At 44.7% G+C, this 11,689-nt stretch overlaps 1 protein-coding gene across 1 annotated transcript; it reads left to right on the forward strand.

The window, feature by feature from the left end:
- The first annotated feature begins 825 nt into the window (after window positions 1-825).
- On the forward strand, window positions 826-7,927 carry LOC145821162 (uncharacterized). Its single transcript, XM_082917710.1, has 5 exons — window positions 826-4,584; window positions 5,262-5,909; window positions 6,074-6,879; window positions 6,973-7,071; window positions 7,480-7,927. Exons 3-5 carry the CDS (start codon window positions 6,781-6,783, stop codon window positions 7,780-7,782), a joined length of 501 nt encoding a protein of 166 aa, XP_082773836.1. The 5' UTR covers window positions 826-4,584; window positions 5,262-5,909; window positions 6,074-6,780; the 3' UTR covers window positions 7,783-7,927.
- Window positions 7,928-11,689: the final 3,762 nt, after the last annotated feature.

An 11,689-nucleotide genomic window follows, 5' to 3' on the forward strand; every position in this document is an offset into this window, starting at 1 on the left:
CAAAGACACACTTAGATGGCACCTAAATGGTCTAAGCATGGAAGCATACACAAAGGTACAAACATGGAGTATGAAACACAAACTCTTTAAGACGTTAAAGAAGCATCAATGGTGAGTAAACCCACATGCCATATAGACTGAAATGACATGGTAAGTGACTCCAAGTTACTGAAATAATGTAAGTAAAGCATGCTAGAGGATCCAATACTCAAAGCCTACAAGCTAGGTTGCATGGTAGCTATACAAAGCAAGTCATGGATGACCCAAACAACAAAAATCATACCTTAAGCATACCAAAATATGCATAAAAGCTTCACAAAGCTAAGCTAAAATCATGCTAGAAAGTCATAGTACATCATGATGCATGTTAAGGTAGTTTTATGGCATTACAAGACAAGTATGCAAAGCATGCATGATATGTCTAAATCAACTTAAAACAGTGTTATATTATGACAAAATAAGTACAAATACTGGCTGAAATGAAGCTAAAGCAAGCTAGGCATACAAGCTACAACACAAGCCATTTGTGCAAGCATCAAAGGCAACATGGAGAGGGGATGACCCTCTCCCATTTAGGACCTCAAAACCACCTTTCCACCACTGAAAATCCTCTGGATTTCAGTGGTAGAGAGGTCATGCAAAGCTCAAAGCGAGGGCCAAAAGGTATGGCCTTAAACAAGGCCTAACAAGGCCTTGGAGGGAGGAAACAACCCCAAACCTCAAAGCAACCTTAAACAAAGTTCTAAAACACACAAAATCAAAACTTTTATTAGTTATACACTAAGGCCTCGTTTGGGAACAGGCTAATTTAGTAACTTTTTGGCTATTTGGCTAAAAAAGTAGGTAAAAAAAACTTATATGTTTGGGATGACTTTTTGGTTAATTACGAAAAGATGTGTAAAAAATAGTGAGAAAAGATAATCTTTGACTTTTTGGTATGAGTTGTTGGCTATTTGGCTAAAAAGGTAACTTTTTGGCTTTTTGGCTAAAAAGGTAAGTCCCCAAACGGGGCCTAAGTTTAAAAACAGATGCAAGATAGGTCAAAAGCTTGTGCAAAAATGGGGAATAAAGGGGTAAGGTTCTTACCCTTGAAGACCTTCTTCAAGAAGACCACTCCAGCAGCCTCCTTAGGTCAAAACTAGCTCAAAAACTTCAAGAACAACCCTTTGGCACCTCAATAACCAAGGTATGGTGTAATACTAGGTGTCTTAGTGCAAAACTAAGAACAAAAACCCCTTATACACACACAAATCAAAAGGAGAGGGAGATATAGAGATAGATAGATATAGGACTTCTAACCCTAATTTTTCAGACCTCTGGAACCAACCCCAACCCTCAAGGAGAGAGGAGAAGCCCTTCCTTTATAGGAATCCCAATCTTGCAAGGCTTACAAAACAAGCTAAGCAAGAGGGAAATCCCTCCATACACGTGTATGAAAGGGGGGGGCATTGTGGATGCCAGCTATTACAGCTGGCATAAATATCTGCCAAAAACAGATGAACAGTGGTCGGCCAGCCAAAAATGACAAATTGACCAAAACAATGGTCGGTCGACCATAAATAGTGCCGACCGGCCATCACCAATGGCCGGTAGAAACAAAACAGGGCCGGTGGTCTCAAGCCATGGCCGGTGCGGTGTGGGGATGACCAACAAGTCATTCCCTGCCCTCAGAAGCAAAACAACAAGTGTTTGGTGCAAAACCAAACACAAAACAAGCAAGTTGAGAGATCCTAAGGCAAGGCGCGTAGCCGAGACCTCTGAGAACTCAAAACGAACACGAACATGGATGATCACCGAGTGTTCAAACGATGATGTCCAAGTCTTGAGGACGGTAAAAAATGGAGTGTCTAAAGTTGCTCCTCTTTGACAAAACTCGAAAGTCATAACAATGACGGAAGTGAATGTCAAAGCCCAGAGACGACCCATTTTTGACAAGGCCGAAGACTTAGACAAGCATGTAAGATAGCAAGATATGTGCCCGAAGGCAGGGGCAAGATGCAAGAACAATGCACGAAGCCGAACATAACTTATGATCATGCAAAGAAATCTGTAACAAAGCAAATACATACAATAAATGCAATAGTTTTAAGCAAGCCAAAAGCCAAACCACATTACAACGCAGAAAGGATGTAAGAGAATTATGTAATTCTCGTAACGTTTTGACGCGGAGAATACAATACCTGTGCGGTTCGTCTGGTCGTGCCAGCTTCAAATGAACCGTACATACAATATCGTTCCTGTGCGGTTCGTCTGGTCGTGCCAGCCTCAAATGAACCATATATACAATATCGTGCCTGAAAAAGAAAGAGAACTTAACAGGTACAATATCGTTAGATACATGCATAGCAATGCAAGTGAAAAGTGCGTGACAACGCGAGTGAGAGGGTGCACGACAATGCAGGTGGAAAGGGTGCATAACAACGCAACCCGAGTGTGTGCATAACAATGCGATTTGAAACAAGCATAACAATGCTATGAAGGTACAAACACATATAAGTAAAGTACACGTGACAACGTGTACAATGTATGGAGGTGAGGAAGAGTATACACATGTAAGTAAAGCACATTCGTCAACATGTACAATGTGTAAGGCAATTGATAATTATATACATGTAAGTAAAGCACATGCGACAACATGTACAATGTGTGAAAATAAAGGAGCTTGAACACATATAAGTAAAGCATAACGCGATAACGTATGCAATGTGTGTAGGAACTTGAACACATATAAGTAAAGTACGACGCGACAACTCATGCAATGTGTATAGAAACTTGAACACATATAAGTAAAGCATAACGCGACAACGCATGCAATGTGTATAGAAACTTGAACACATATAAGTAAAGCATAACGCGACAACGCATGCAATGTGTGTGCGGAAGGATGCAAGACAATGCAACCTAAGAATGCGAAACAACGCAGGTGGACGGGAGAATGCAAGACAAGGCAACCTAAGAATGCGAAACAACGCGGGTGGATGGGAGGATACAAGACAATGCAACCTAAGAATGCGAAACAACGCAGGTGGACGGGAGGATGCAAGACAATGCATGTGCTGAAATGCATAACAATGCAAAGTAAGGAGATGCATGACAATGCATGATAAGGAAATGCATGACAATGCAAATGCGATGTGCATAACAATGCATGATGAGAGAAATGCATGACAATGCAAGGTAAGGAAATGCATGACAATGCAAAGTGAGACACGCATGACAATGCATGAACTGAAATGCGCGACAATGTATGTAATTGAAATGCATGACAATGCGTGTAATTGAAATGCATGACTTATTGAAATGCATGACAATGCATACTATTGGAATGCACGACAATGTAAATGAATTCAAAATGCGTGACAACGCACATCTTTTGAGATGCATGACAATGCGAATGAACTTGAATGCGTGACAACGCACGTCTTTTGAAATGCATGACAATGCAAATGAACTTGAATGCGCGACAACGCGCGTCTTTTGAAATGCATGACAATACAAATGAGCAGTGCATATCAATGCAAGTTGTGCGCGTTACAACGCGTGTAGACATGCATAACAATGCAAAGGATGATGTGTGCTACAACGTATGCAAACATGCATAACAATGCAAGAGATGGTGTGCGCTACAACGCATGCAGACATGCATAACAATGCAACGTATTTGAAGTAGTTTCCGAACCTTTGCAAGATACAAAAAGGATACACCTTGCACGTATTTGAGAGCTACGCACAGAAGACACGGCACAAAGACCGGTTAAGCTTCAAAATGCAGTTCCTTGCACTGTCTTGAGCAAAGAAGATCCCAAACCACATCAATGACCTAAACAAGGGTGTAGGAGATTCACTGGCCACCGGGGGAGGTGACCGGCCATTCACCGGCCGCAAAACAAGGCCATCGGCCAAATATTTGGCCGACCGGCCAACAATGTGCCCGACCGGCGAAAAATGCCTGTATCGGGGCAGTTTTGTTAATTCGCTACGGGTCTTCAAATATAGGGCTTCAAGCCCTTGTTTCTCACTTGCCACTTGGTCGAAAATCCCTCCCCTCCCTCTCTAGGTTATTTTCCAAGCTTCGATCAACAATTTTCCTCAGTTTTTGAGCCCGTTTCGTCGTTCGATTCGCGAACACCTTCTCGTTTCGCACATTTTGAACCGAACAAAACTTGTTTTCGGTGTCTCTTTCTCGATTTTCACCACTCGGGGTTTGTTTTCCTCGAGTTTACCTTGATTCTCGTGCCTTTTCCGTACTCCGAGCTTTCCGCCCAATTTTCACTCTCTTGGGGTTGAATTTTTAGTTGAATTTTCACATTCTTGCCCGATTTTCGCACTTCTGGCCATTTTTGCACTCTCTTCGAGATGGCAGACGACATACCACAGGGTGGGGCTCCCTTGGAGATGGACCTGGGTCCCGAGGCTAAGCTCCTGCCTCTTCACATCCGGCCGTTCGATCCGGCGACCTACAGACCGGCGATACACGTGCTTCTTCCTGACAGACTTCGCCACTTCCAGAGCCATGCACAAGGCGCGCCATTGGAGCTTCTGCTGCGCGAGCCAGAGTCATATCTGTCCTATGGCACTTCTGAGGTACACTCTTCCCTGTTTCATTTTCTGGAAAATAGAATACATAACTGCAATAGTTGATTCTGTTCTTTAAATGTTTGGCTCGGATAGACCGATATAACGCATGCTGTAGTTCACTGCGAGCACATTCGCACCCGATATCTGTTTAAATCCGAACGCGTGTACACACACTGTATGCTCAAATGAACCACTCAAACATACTGATACATCACATGCTGTAGTTCACTGCGAGCACACTTGCATCCGATATCTGTCTGAATCTGAACACGTGCACACACGCTGTATTTTCACTGAACCACTCAAACACACTGATACATCACATGCTATAGTTCACTGCGAGCACACCCGCACCTGATATCTGTTTGAATCTGAACATGTGTACACACACTGTATTTTCACTGAACCACTCAAACACACTGATACATCACATGCTGTAGTTCACTGCGAGTACACCTGCACCCGATATCTGTTTGAATCTGAATATGTGTACACACACTGTATTTTCACTAAACCACTCAAACACACTGATACATCATATGCTGTAGTTCACTGCGAGCACACCCGCACCCGATATCTGTTTGAATCTGAACACGTGTACACACACTGTATTTTCATCAATTCTGAGTGCATTCAACACTGTATTTGTAACACTGCTTCGCAAATGTTTGTTTTGACCACAGGGGGATTCCCATGCCTTCCGGGGATATGGGAATGTTACCGCCAAAGCCTGGTACATGGAGCTGCCCAATGCGGTTCGTCGCATCATTAACCGAGCTGGCTTTGGGACTTTTTGCATGGGACTCTCGCGCCTCATTGCGAGTAGGCCTCTCCTTGCTGCTTTGGTAGAGAGGTGGTGGGACACCACTGACTCTTTCCACATTTCCACCACTAGGGGGATGACGATGACTCCCTTCGACTTCTTCATGCTCACAGGCATCGGAGTGGGGGGTGATCCGATCCCCTTCGATACTGACATGGACGAGTGGGACGCCGCTCAGATGTACCTGCTCGGCACTCGGCCACCTCTCGCTAGGGCAGTGTTTGTGCAATATTCATGGTTTGAGGACCATTTTCGGATCCAGGCGCCCACTACCCAGGAGGTGGAGGAGCAGTATGCTCGTGGCTTTATCATGTTTCTGCTAAGGACGACACTTTTCGCCGACCGGGTGAACACCATCGCCCTCTATTTGCTGAGCGCGCTGGTGGATGTGACACGGATCCGCCGCTATGACTAGGGTGGCGCAGGCTTGGCCACTCTCTATGGCTACATGAGTTCGTCCTCCCGCCTCAACGGACAGTTGCTCGGAGGCTACTGGCGAGCTTGGGAGGTACATATTCCCTTTTCTGTCTTTTCAGTTCCGTTTTACATTATCTGTACTCTATACACTGCACACACTGCACATACCACTTTCTGCTTTATCTACATACTGCTTGATCTGTATACTGCCTTATCTGATAAGCATGCTCATATCTGTTCTGTCACACTGTACAGTTATGGGTATATGCCTACTTCCCGAGGCTTGCCCTAGTGCCAGACGAGGAGATACCCCTTGGCGTTCCATTCTCTTACCGTTTCGACGTGAGGTGCGAGCGGAGACCACGGGAGTCCCTCAATTTCTTCCATCGCTACTTCGATACCATCACCGTAGCCGAGGTATGTCAAACATTGTAGTTCATTTAAGCTTCGCTTTGCATTGTTCTTTCAATATCAGTAGGTAACAAACTGCGTTTTATTTACAGATTACCTGGCAGCCTTGGGCTCCATTACCTGATGTAGTTCGGGACCGGTATGCTGGTGCCCTAGAGACGGCCTGATTCAGAGTTCTATTAGAGGGCCCCGTCTGCCACGCGTGGTACTTTGGGGAGCGCTTCTTGCGGCAGACCTTGGGCGTGCCAGAGCAAACGGTTCCAGCACCTCCTCCTACCCATGCGAGGGTCACTGAGAGATACACCTTAGTGGAGATGATAAGCTACACCATCGGCTAGAGCTATGAGCGCTTTGTAGGCCAGGGCGACTACGCGGAGTTCGTCCAGACCTACATCATGCGGCCTCTAAGTAATGCTCGTCGAGCTGAGAGGGAGAGGCATGCGGCGCCAGTGGCTGGAGCAGGGGCACCGAGGGCACCGAGGGTACCTCCGGCTCGAGGCAGGAGTGGATCTCAGAGAGGGTAAGGAGCTGGGTGGCCTGAGCTGCCTACTATGATAACATGCCGAGGGCAGGGTAGGGAGACTTACCAGATCCCCATCGCTCCCCCTCCACCTGATCACGAGCTAGTCGGATTCTACGGCTTGCCTCTGGTATGCGCTACTGCATTTTGTATCTTATACAGTTATTTCATTTTATTTTTCTTGATATTCCGCAGAATACTGATGTTTCTAACACTCTTGCAGACTTCTGCCGAGTACACTCGCCAGTCTTTAGAGTTGACTGCCTCCGTGATAGGGATGTTGCAGCGGAGTCTCGACCTGCTGGCCATTTACAGTATCCCGGTAAGTTCTGTCAACCACAGTCTTTCAAACACAGTCTCAAACTCTGTATAAACTGTTTCACATAATCTGATGCATCGCCCCGCCAACACAGCACTTGATACACGGCACTCATGGCATTGGTATGCTGTAATCATACACTGCTCACAGCATTGCTCACGTCATTCATACACTGTACTCAGTCGCTGCATTCTGTACTGATACCTTGTTCACAACATTCATACACTGTACCCAGTCACTGCATTCTGCACTAATACTCTGTTCACAGTATTCATACACTGTACCCAGTCACTGCATTCTACACTAATACCCTGTTCATAGTATTCATACACTGTACTCAGTCACTGTACTTGATATTCATACCCTCCTTTTGCGTAGCATACTGATGCGTTTGTCATTTGTGCTTTTCAGCCTCCATTCCAGATTCCGACTGCAGGGGGTGCTCCAGCAGGACCATCTGCATCTACGCGAGGAGGAGGGAGAGTAGGGCGAGGGACCGTAGTACACCCCCGCACCAAGGCGGGGCGCACTCATGTTGGGAGCAGCTCACGGGCACCGATTCCGGACGATGATGAGTCCGAGATGGAGGCAGAGGCAGAATCATTAGAGGGTGAGACTGGAGATGATTTGGGCTCGAGCTCAGATGGTGGAGTCGGTGACGATGCTCCTGGACCTTCGTCTAGGAAGAGGACGAGGACAGACTCTCATGCCTGAGACCATTGATCCAGACTTTTGCTGCATTTTTTTTTTTGCTTTTCTTTTCTTTTTACTGGTAGTTTGTGCACATTGTACTGCCGCAGGTAGGTTTTGTTTTCTTCAAAACTATGTACTTGAAAAGATGATGGAATGAAACGAACTTTTTCCCAAAAAGTGTTGCATCGCATATTCCATACATCGCACTGCATCATGTTACATAACAATGTAGTTGAATTGGAAATTGAACATACATGTATCACCAGGTCAGGTAGACCAACGTAGCAACTTAACTCAATAAGCAACCATAAAACCTTGACAAGTTTACAACTCGATAAACAAAGAGCAACAACTTGATGAATAAAATTATGACATCTTGGTAATCAAATGAGTAACAACTCGATAAGCAAATTGGAGTGATACAGGTGTGACTTTGCAAAATCAACATCGGAAGGCACTGGAAATGGAACTAATCATAAGTTCTCAAGATGTTCAACATGTAGAGTGTTCGTTTTGAACACACCGCTCGCATCACAGTACTCTGTTCATTTTGATCATATGGCTCCTGCAGGACACTGCCGAGTCTGAATACATAGCCTATTCTGAACATTACTCATTTTGAACTTACAACCCATAATACAGCATTCGGTTTATTTGGCATACAACTAATTCTAAACAAACAGTTCGATCAGAACAGACGGGATGCAAACATGGGGTTGGTAGAAGTTGAAACATACTCAGATGCTCCAAATATGGAAGGACAAATGTGGAGAATGGCACAACACTCTGAGCACAAAGCGATTCATTTTGAAAATCGAGAAACGAATTCTCAATCGGGTATTGAGCCTACGACTGAACACAGTGAAACCTAAAGACAAACACAGACACCTGAAGCGACTCAAGCCAAGAATCGAGACAAACAAAAGACACGACACTTGGATGTGTTACAAAAGTGAGAGGCCAGTTTCTCCGGGTATTGTTTCCCACCCTTTCTCATTTTTGATTCTTACATCACTCTGGCACTCAATCTCTGTTTTTTCTAAAAAAGCTCTTTTCTTCACTTTTTCTCTCAGCGCACATCTCTCTATTCTTCAATCCCTCATTTTTTTTATCCCTCCCCTGGGTGGTTTGATGGATAAACAAAAGGTTGTGGGTTCATGCCCAACATTATTAGCTCGCGGCTATCTCGTCCGGTGACATTTAGTCAAGGCCCCGGAAGAGGGAATGGAGTAACTTGATCCACTTGAGTTCGTGGTTCGCACTTGGCTTGATACCTCGTTGCTTGGAAGATACTAAGAGCTTTCGGCCCTTTGTTGTTAGCTTCAACTGTGCGCTTTTCTAGCAAGTAGAGTGCCCTTTCTGGCAAACGCATGAATAACGGGGAAAAGACAGGAAGCCTGACTCAACTGTGCCCCTAGTTCATCATTTTGACCCTTTTTTGTTTTTGCTTTCTAAAACAATTTTGATCAATATAAAAGTTTGATTAACATGCTCGTTCAACTTTCTGACTTAAAATCATGCAAGTTAGGTTGTGAGTACTGAAAATTTTCCATTTTTTTTTGGGTCCAAGAAATGGTCCAGTTTTGGAAAAATGGGATAATTTTCAAGAGAATCGGTCAGCCTCAGTAAAAATTCTCAAAAACCATTTTGGCAAACAGCCATTGCTCAACGAGCACAGAACTTACTCTTGAGATGCACAATCTCAGATCGGAAGGAAAACTGCCCCTTGTCTGAAGGACATTGCATGGCAACGGAAAGTTGCCCCTTGTTTGAATGGCACCGCAGCGTATTGAATGGCAACGGAAGGTTGCCCCTTGTTTGAATGACACCACAGTGCATTGTAGTCAGTCCTCAGAGTGACGAACACAACCAGACTCTTGGATACAGATAAGGCAAAGATGATCAAAACCATTACATGGGCATAATCAATTTGGAAGTATTTGTGGCTGGACTTCAGGATGAAGTTGCCTACGTATCCCAAACATGAGAATCAAGCCTTACGTAGTTCCGGTTAAGGGACACTCGGGTATTTTCACTCTCCTTTTGCGCTCTAACTTTTACCAAGGCTGCCCTTCTGGGTTTTCAACCTTGCGAGCTTTGTTCTTTTCTTCTTTTCATTTCTTTTCTTCTTTTTCATCTTTTCTTTTCATTTTCTTTATTTTTTTCTTCTTTTCTTTTTTGTTCTTCTTTTTTTCTTTGCTCTAACTTTTGCCTGGGTTGCCCTTCCGGGTTTTCGACTCAACGAGCCTCTCAAGGGTAAAAGTGTAGCTTTGTCCATGTCAAATGGTTTTTGAGATCTCGAAGTCGTCTAAATCCATTTTCTTCCGTTTCGGGATTTGGCATTCTTGCCACTCTTTGTTGATTTGCAGAATGATCCATCTTCGGCCCTTCGAGCACTTTTGACATTTTTTGCCCTTAGTTCGAGGGGCGCTTTTGATCTAGCTTTGCAAGCTTCATTTGACGACATCTGATCTTTTTGATCTAACTTTGGTGCCTCTTGTTCGAGGGCTGCTTTGAATCTGGCCACACAGGCCTCCTTTGATGGTTGACCATTGAACATCCTGAATTTAAGTCCAAGGTTTGAAAATGAGGGGTTGAGTCTCGAGGCTGAGAGCGGTCCTAGGCTGCACAATCTCAAGAGCGATTCCACACAGGTCTTCGCAAAACTGCGCAAAACATTTTTTTTTGAAAACTTTTAAGAAAGCGACGAATCGCTCGCGCTGAAGACAGTGTAAAACCAATCTAGATCAGGCTAGGATCCTTCTCAGTACTCACATTAACAAGCATAATCTCATTCATTAAGGGCTTAGCACGCCTCTCTTTCTCTCAATTGATCAAATTTTTGCAAATCTCGAGGAATTTCTTCTTCTTCGTTTTTATCACAATGTTTGAAAAGGTTTTGAAAAACTTCGGTCAATACAATGAGTTCAAAGCACAGAAAAGTAAGTGAAAAGCACTGCCACTTCGTTCTGAACATTGTTGGCATAACAGGCTCAAAGTAGCAACAAGCACAAAAGCATGACAGCCACAGCTGTTTCAATCAGATTTCTTGGTTGCAACTGGCTCCACAGCAGAGACAGACTCAAAAGAAAGGACGAACACAAAACAAAATAGTGAGATCCGAAGTGACAACCCCGAAATCACCCAACTTCTATACAACAGGACTGACTCGATACAACAAGACAAACCCGTAATAAAAAAGACTGACTCAAAACAAAGAGACAAACTCAAAACAAAACCACAGAACTAACTCAACACCCGAGTCAGAAACTACAAAAGTTAGCATTCGCAGATGCTCAAAACAGTGCGTGTCACACGCCACATCTGAAGTAAACCGAGCACCGCCCGTAGGTGGGCCAACCCCTGATCACATACTTGCATTATCTTCGAAGTCCAGAAACTCAGTGGTGATAGACTTTGCTGAGCTGGGTGGGAGGATGACCTCATTATCGATCAAGTCTTCCACTTCGTGGCGATGACGAAAGTAATTGTCGGTGGTGTGACCAGCCTGTTGATGGTACGCACAGTACTGGGTAGCATCATGACCCGGTGGAAGATGAGCAGGGAGAGGCCGAGGCTCAAAAGGTTTGAGATGACCTTTTTCCGTGAGGATTCGAAGAGCCTTGGACAAAGGCATGTAAAGGGCATGAAAGACCCTGCGCCCTTGGGGCAGGTACTTCGAAGTCTGTGGATTTTTGCTGGGCGTACTAGCAAAAGGATCAGCGGGTGCTGCCTTGGCTCTCTGATCTTTCCCAGGCGTAAGGTTAGGATTGGCAGGAACAGTTCCGGTGCGACGGTCCTTATCCCAATTTTTCCTCTGGCTTGAACTACTCTCGGTTTGAGTGGGGAAGATGTTATCCACAGTCTTAGCCAAAATTGCGAGTACTTGTTGCTTATTCAACCCCCCGACTTTCAGAGCCTCAACAGC

This window comes from Camellia sinensis, chromosome 3 (assembly GCF_055761805.1).
Source record: "Camellia sinensis isolate YWXY chromosome 3, ASM5576180v1, whole genome shotgun sequence".
NCBI classification, from domain to species: domain Eukaryota; kingdom Viridiplantae; phylum Streptophyta; class Magnoliopsida; order Ericales; family Theaceae; genus Camellia; species Camellia sinensis.

Coding starts and splice junctions, on each gene's coding strand:
- LOC145821162 (XM_082917710.1), top strand. CDS start 6,781: ATGATAACATGCCGAGGGCAGGGTAGGGAGACTTACCAGATCCCCATC. Junction 6,880..6,972: donor GATTCTACGGCTTGCCTCTG/GTATGCGCTACT, acceptor ACACTCTTGCAG/ACTTCTGCCGAGTACACTCG. Junction 7,072..7,479: donor TGGCCATTTACAGTATCCCG/GTAAGTTCTGTC, acceptor TGTGCTTTTCAG/CCTCCATTCCAGATTCCGAC.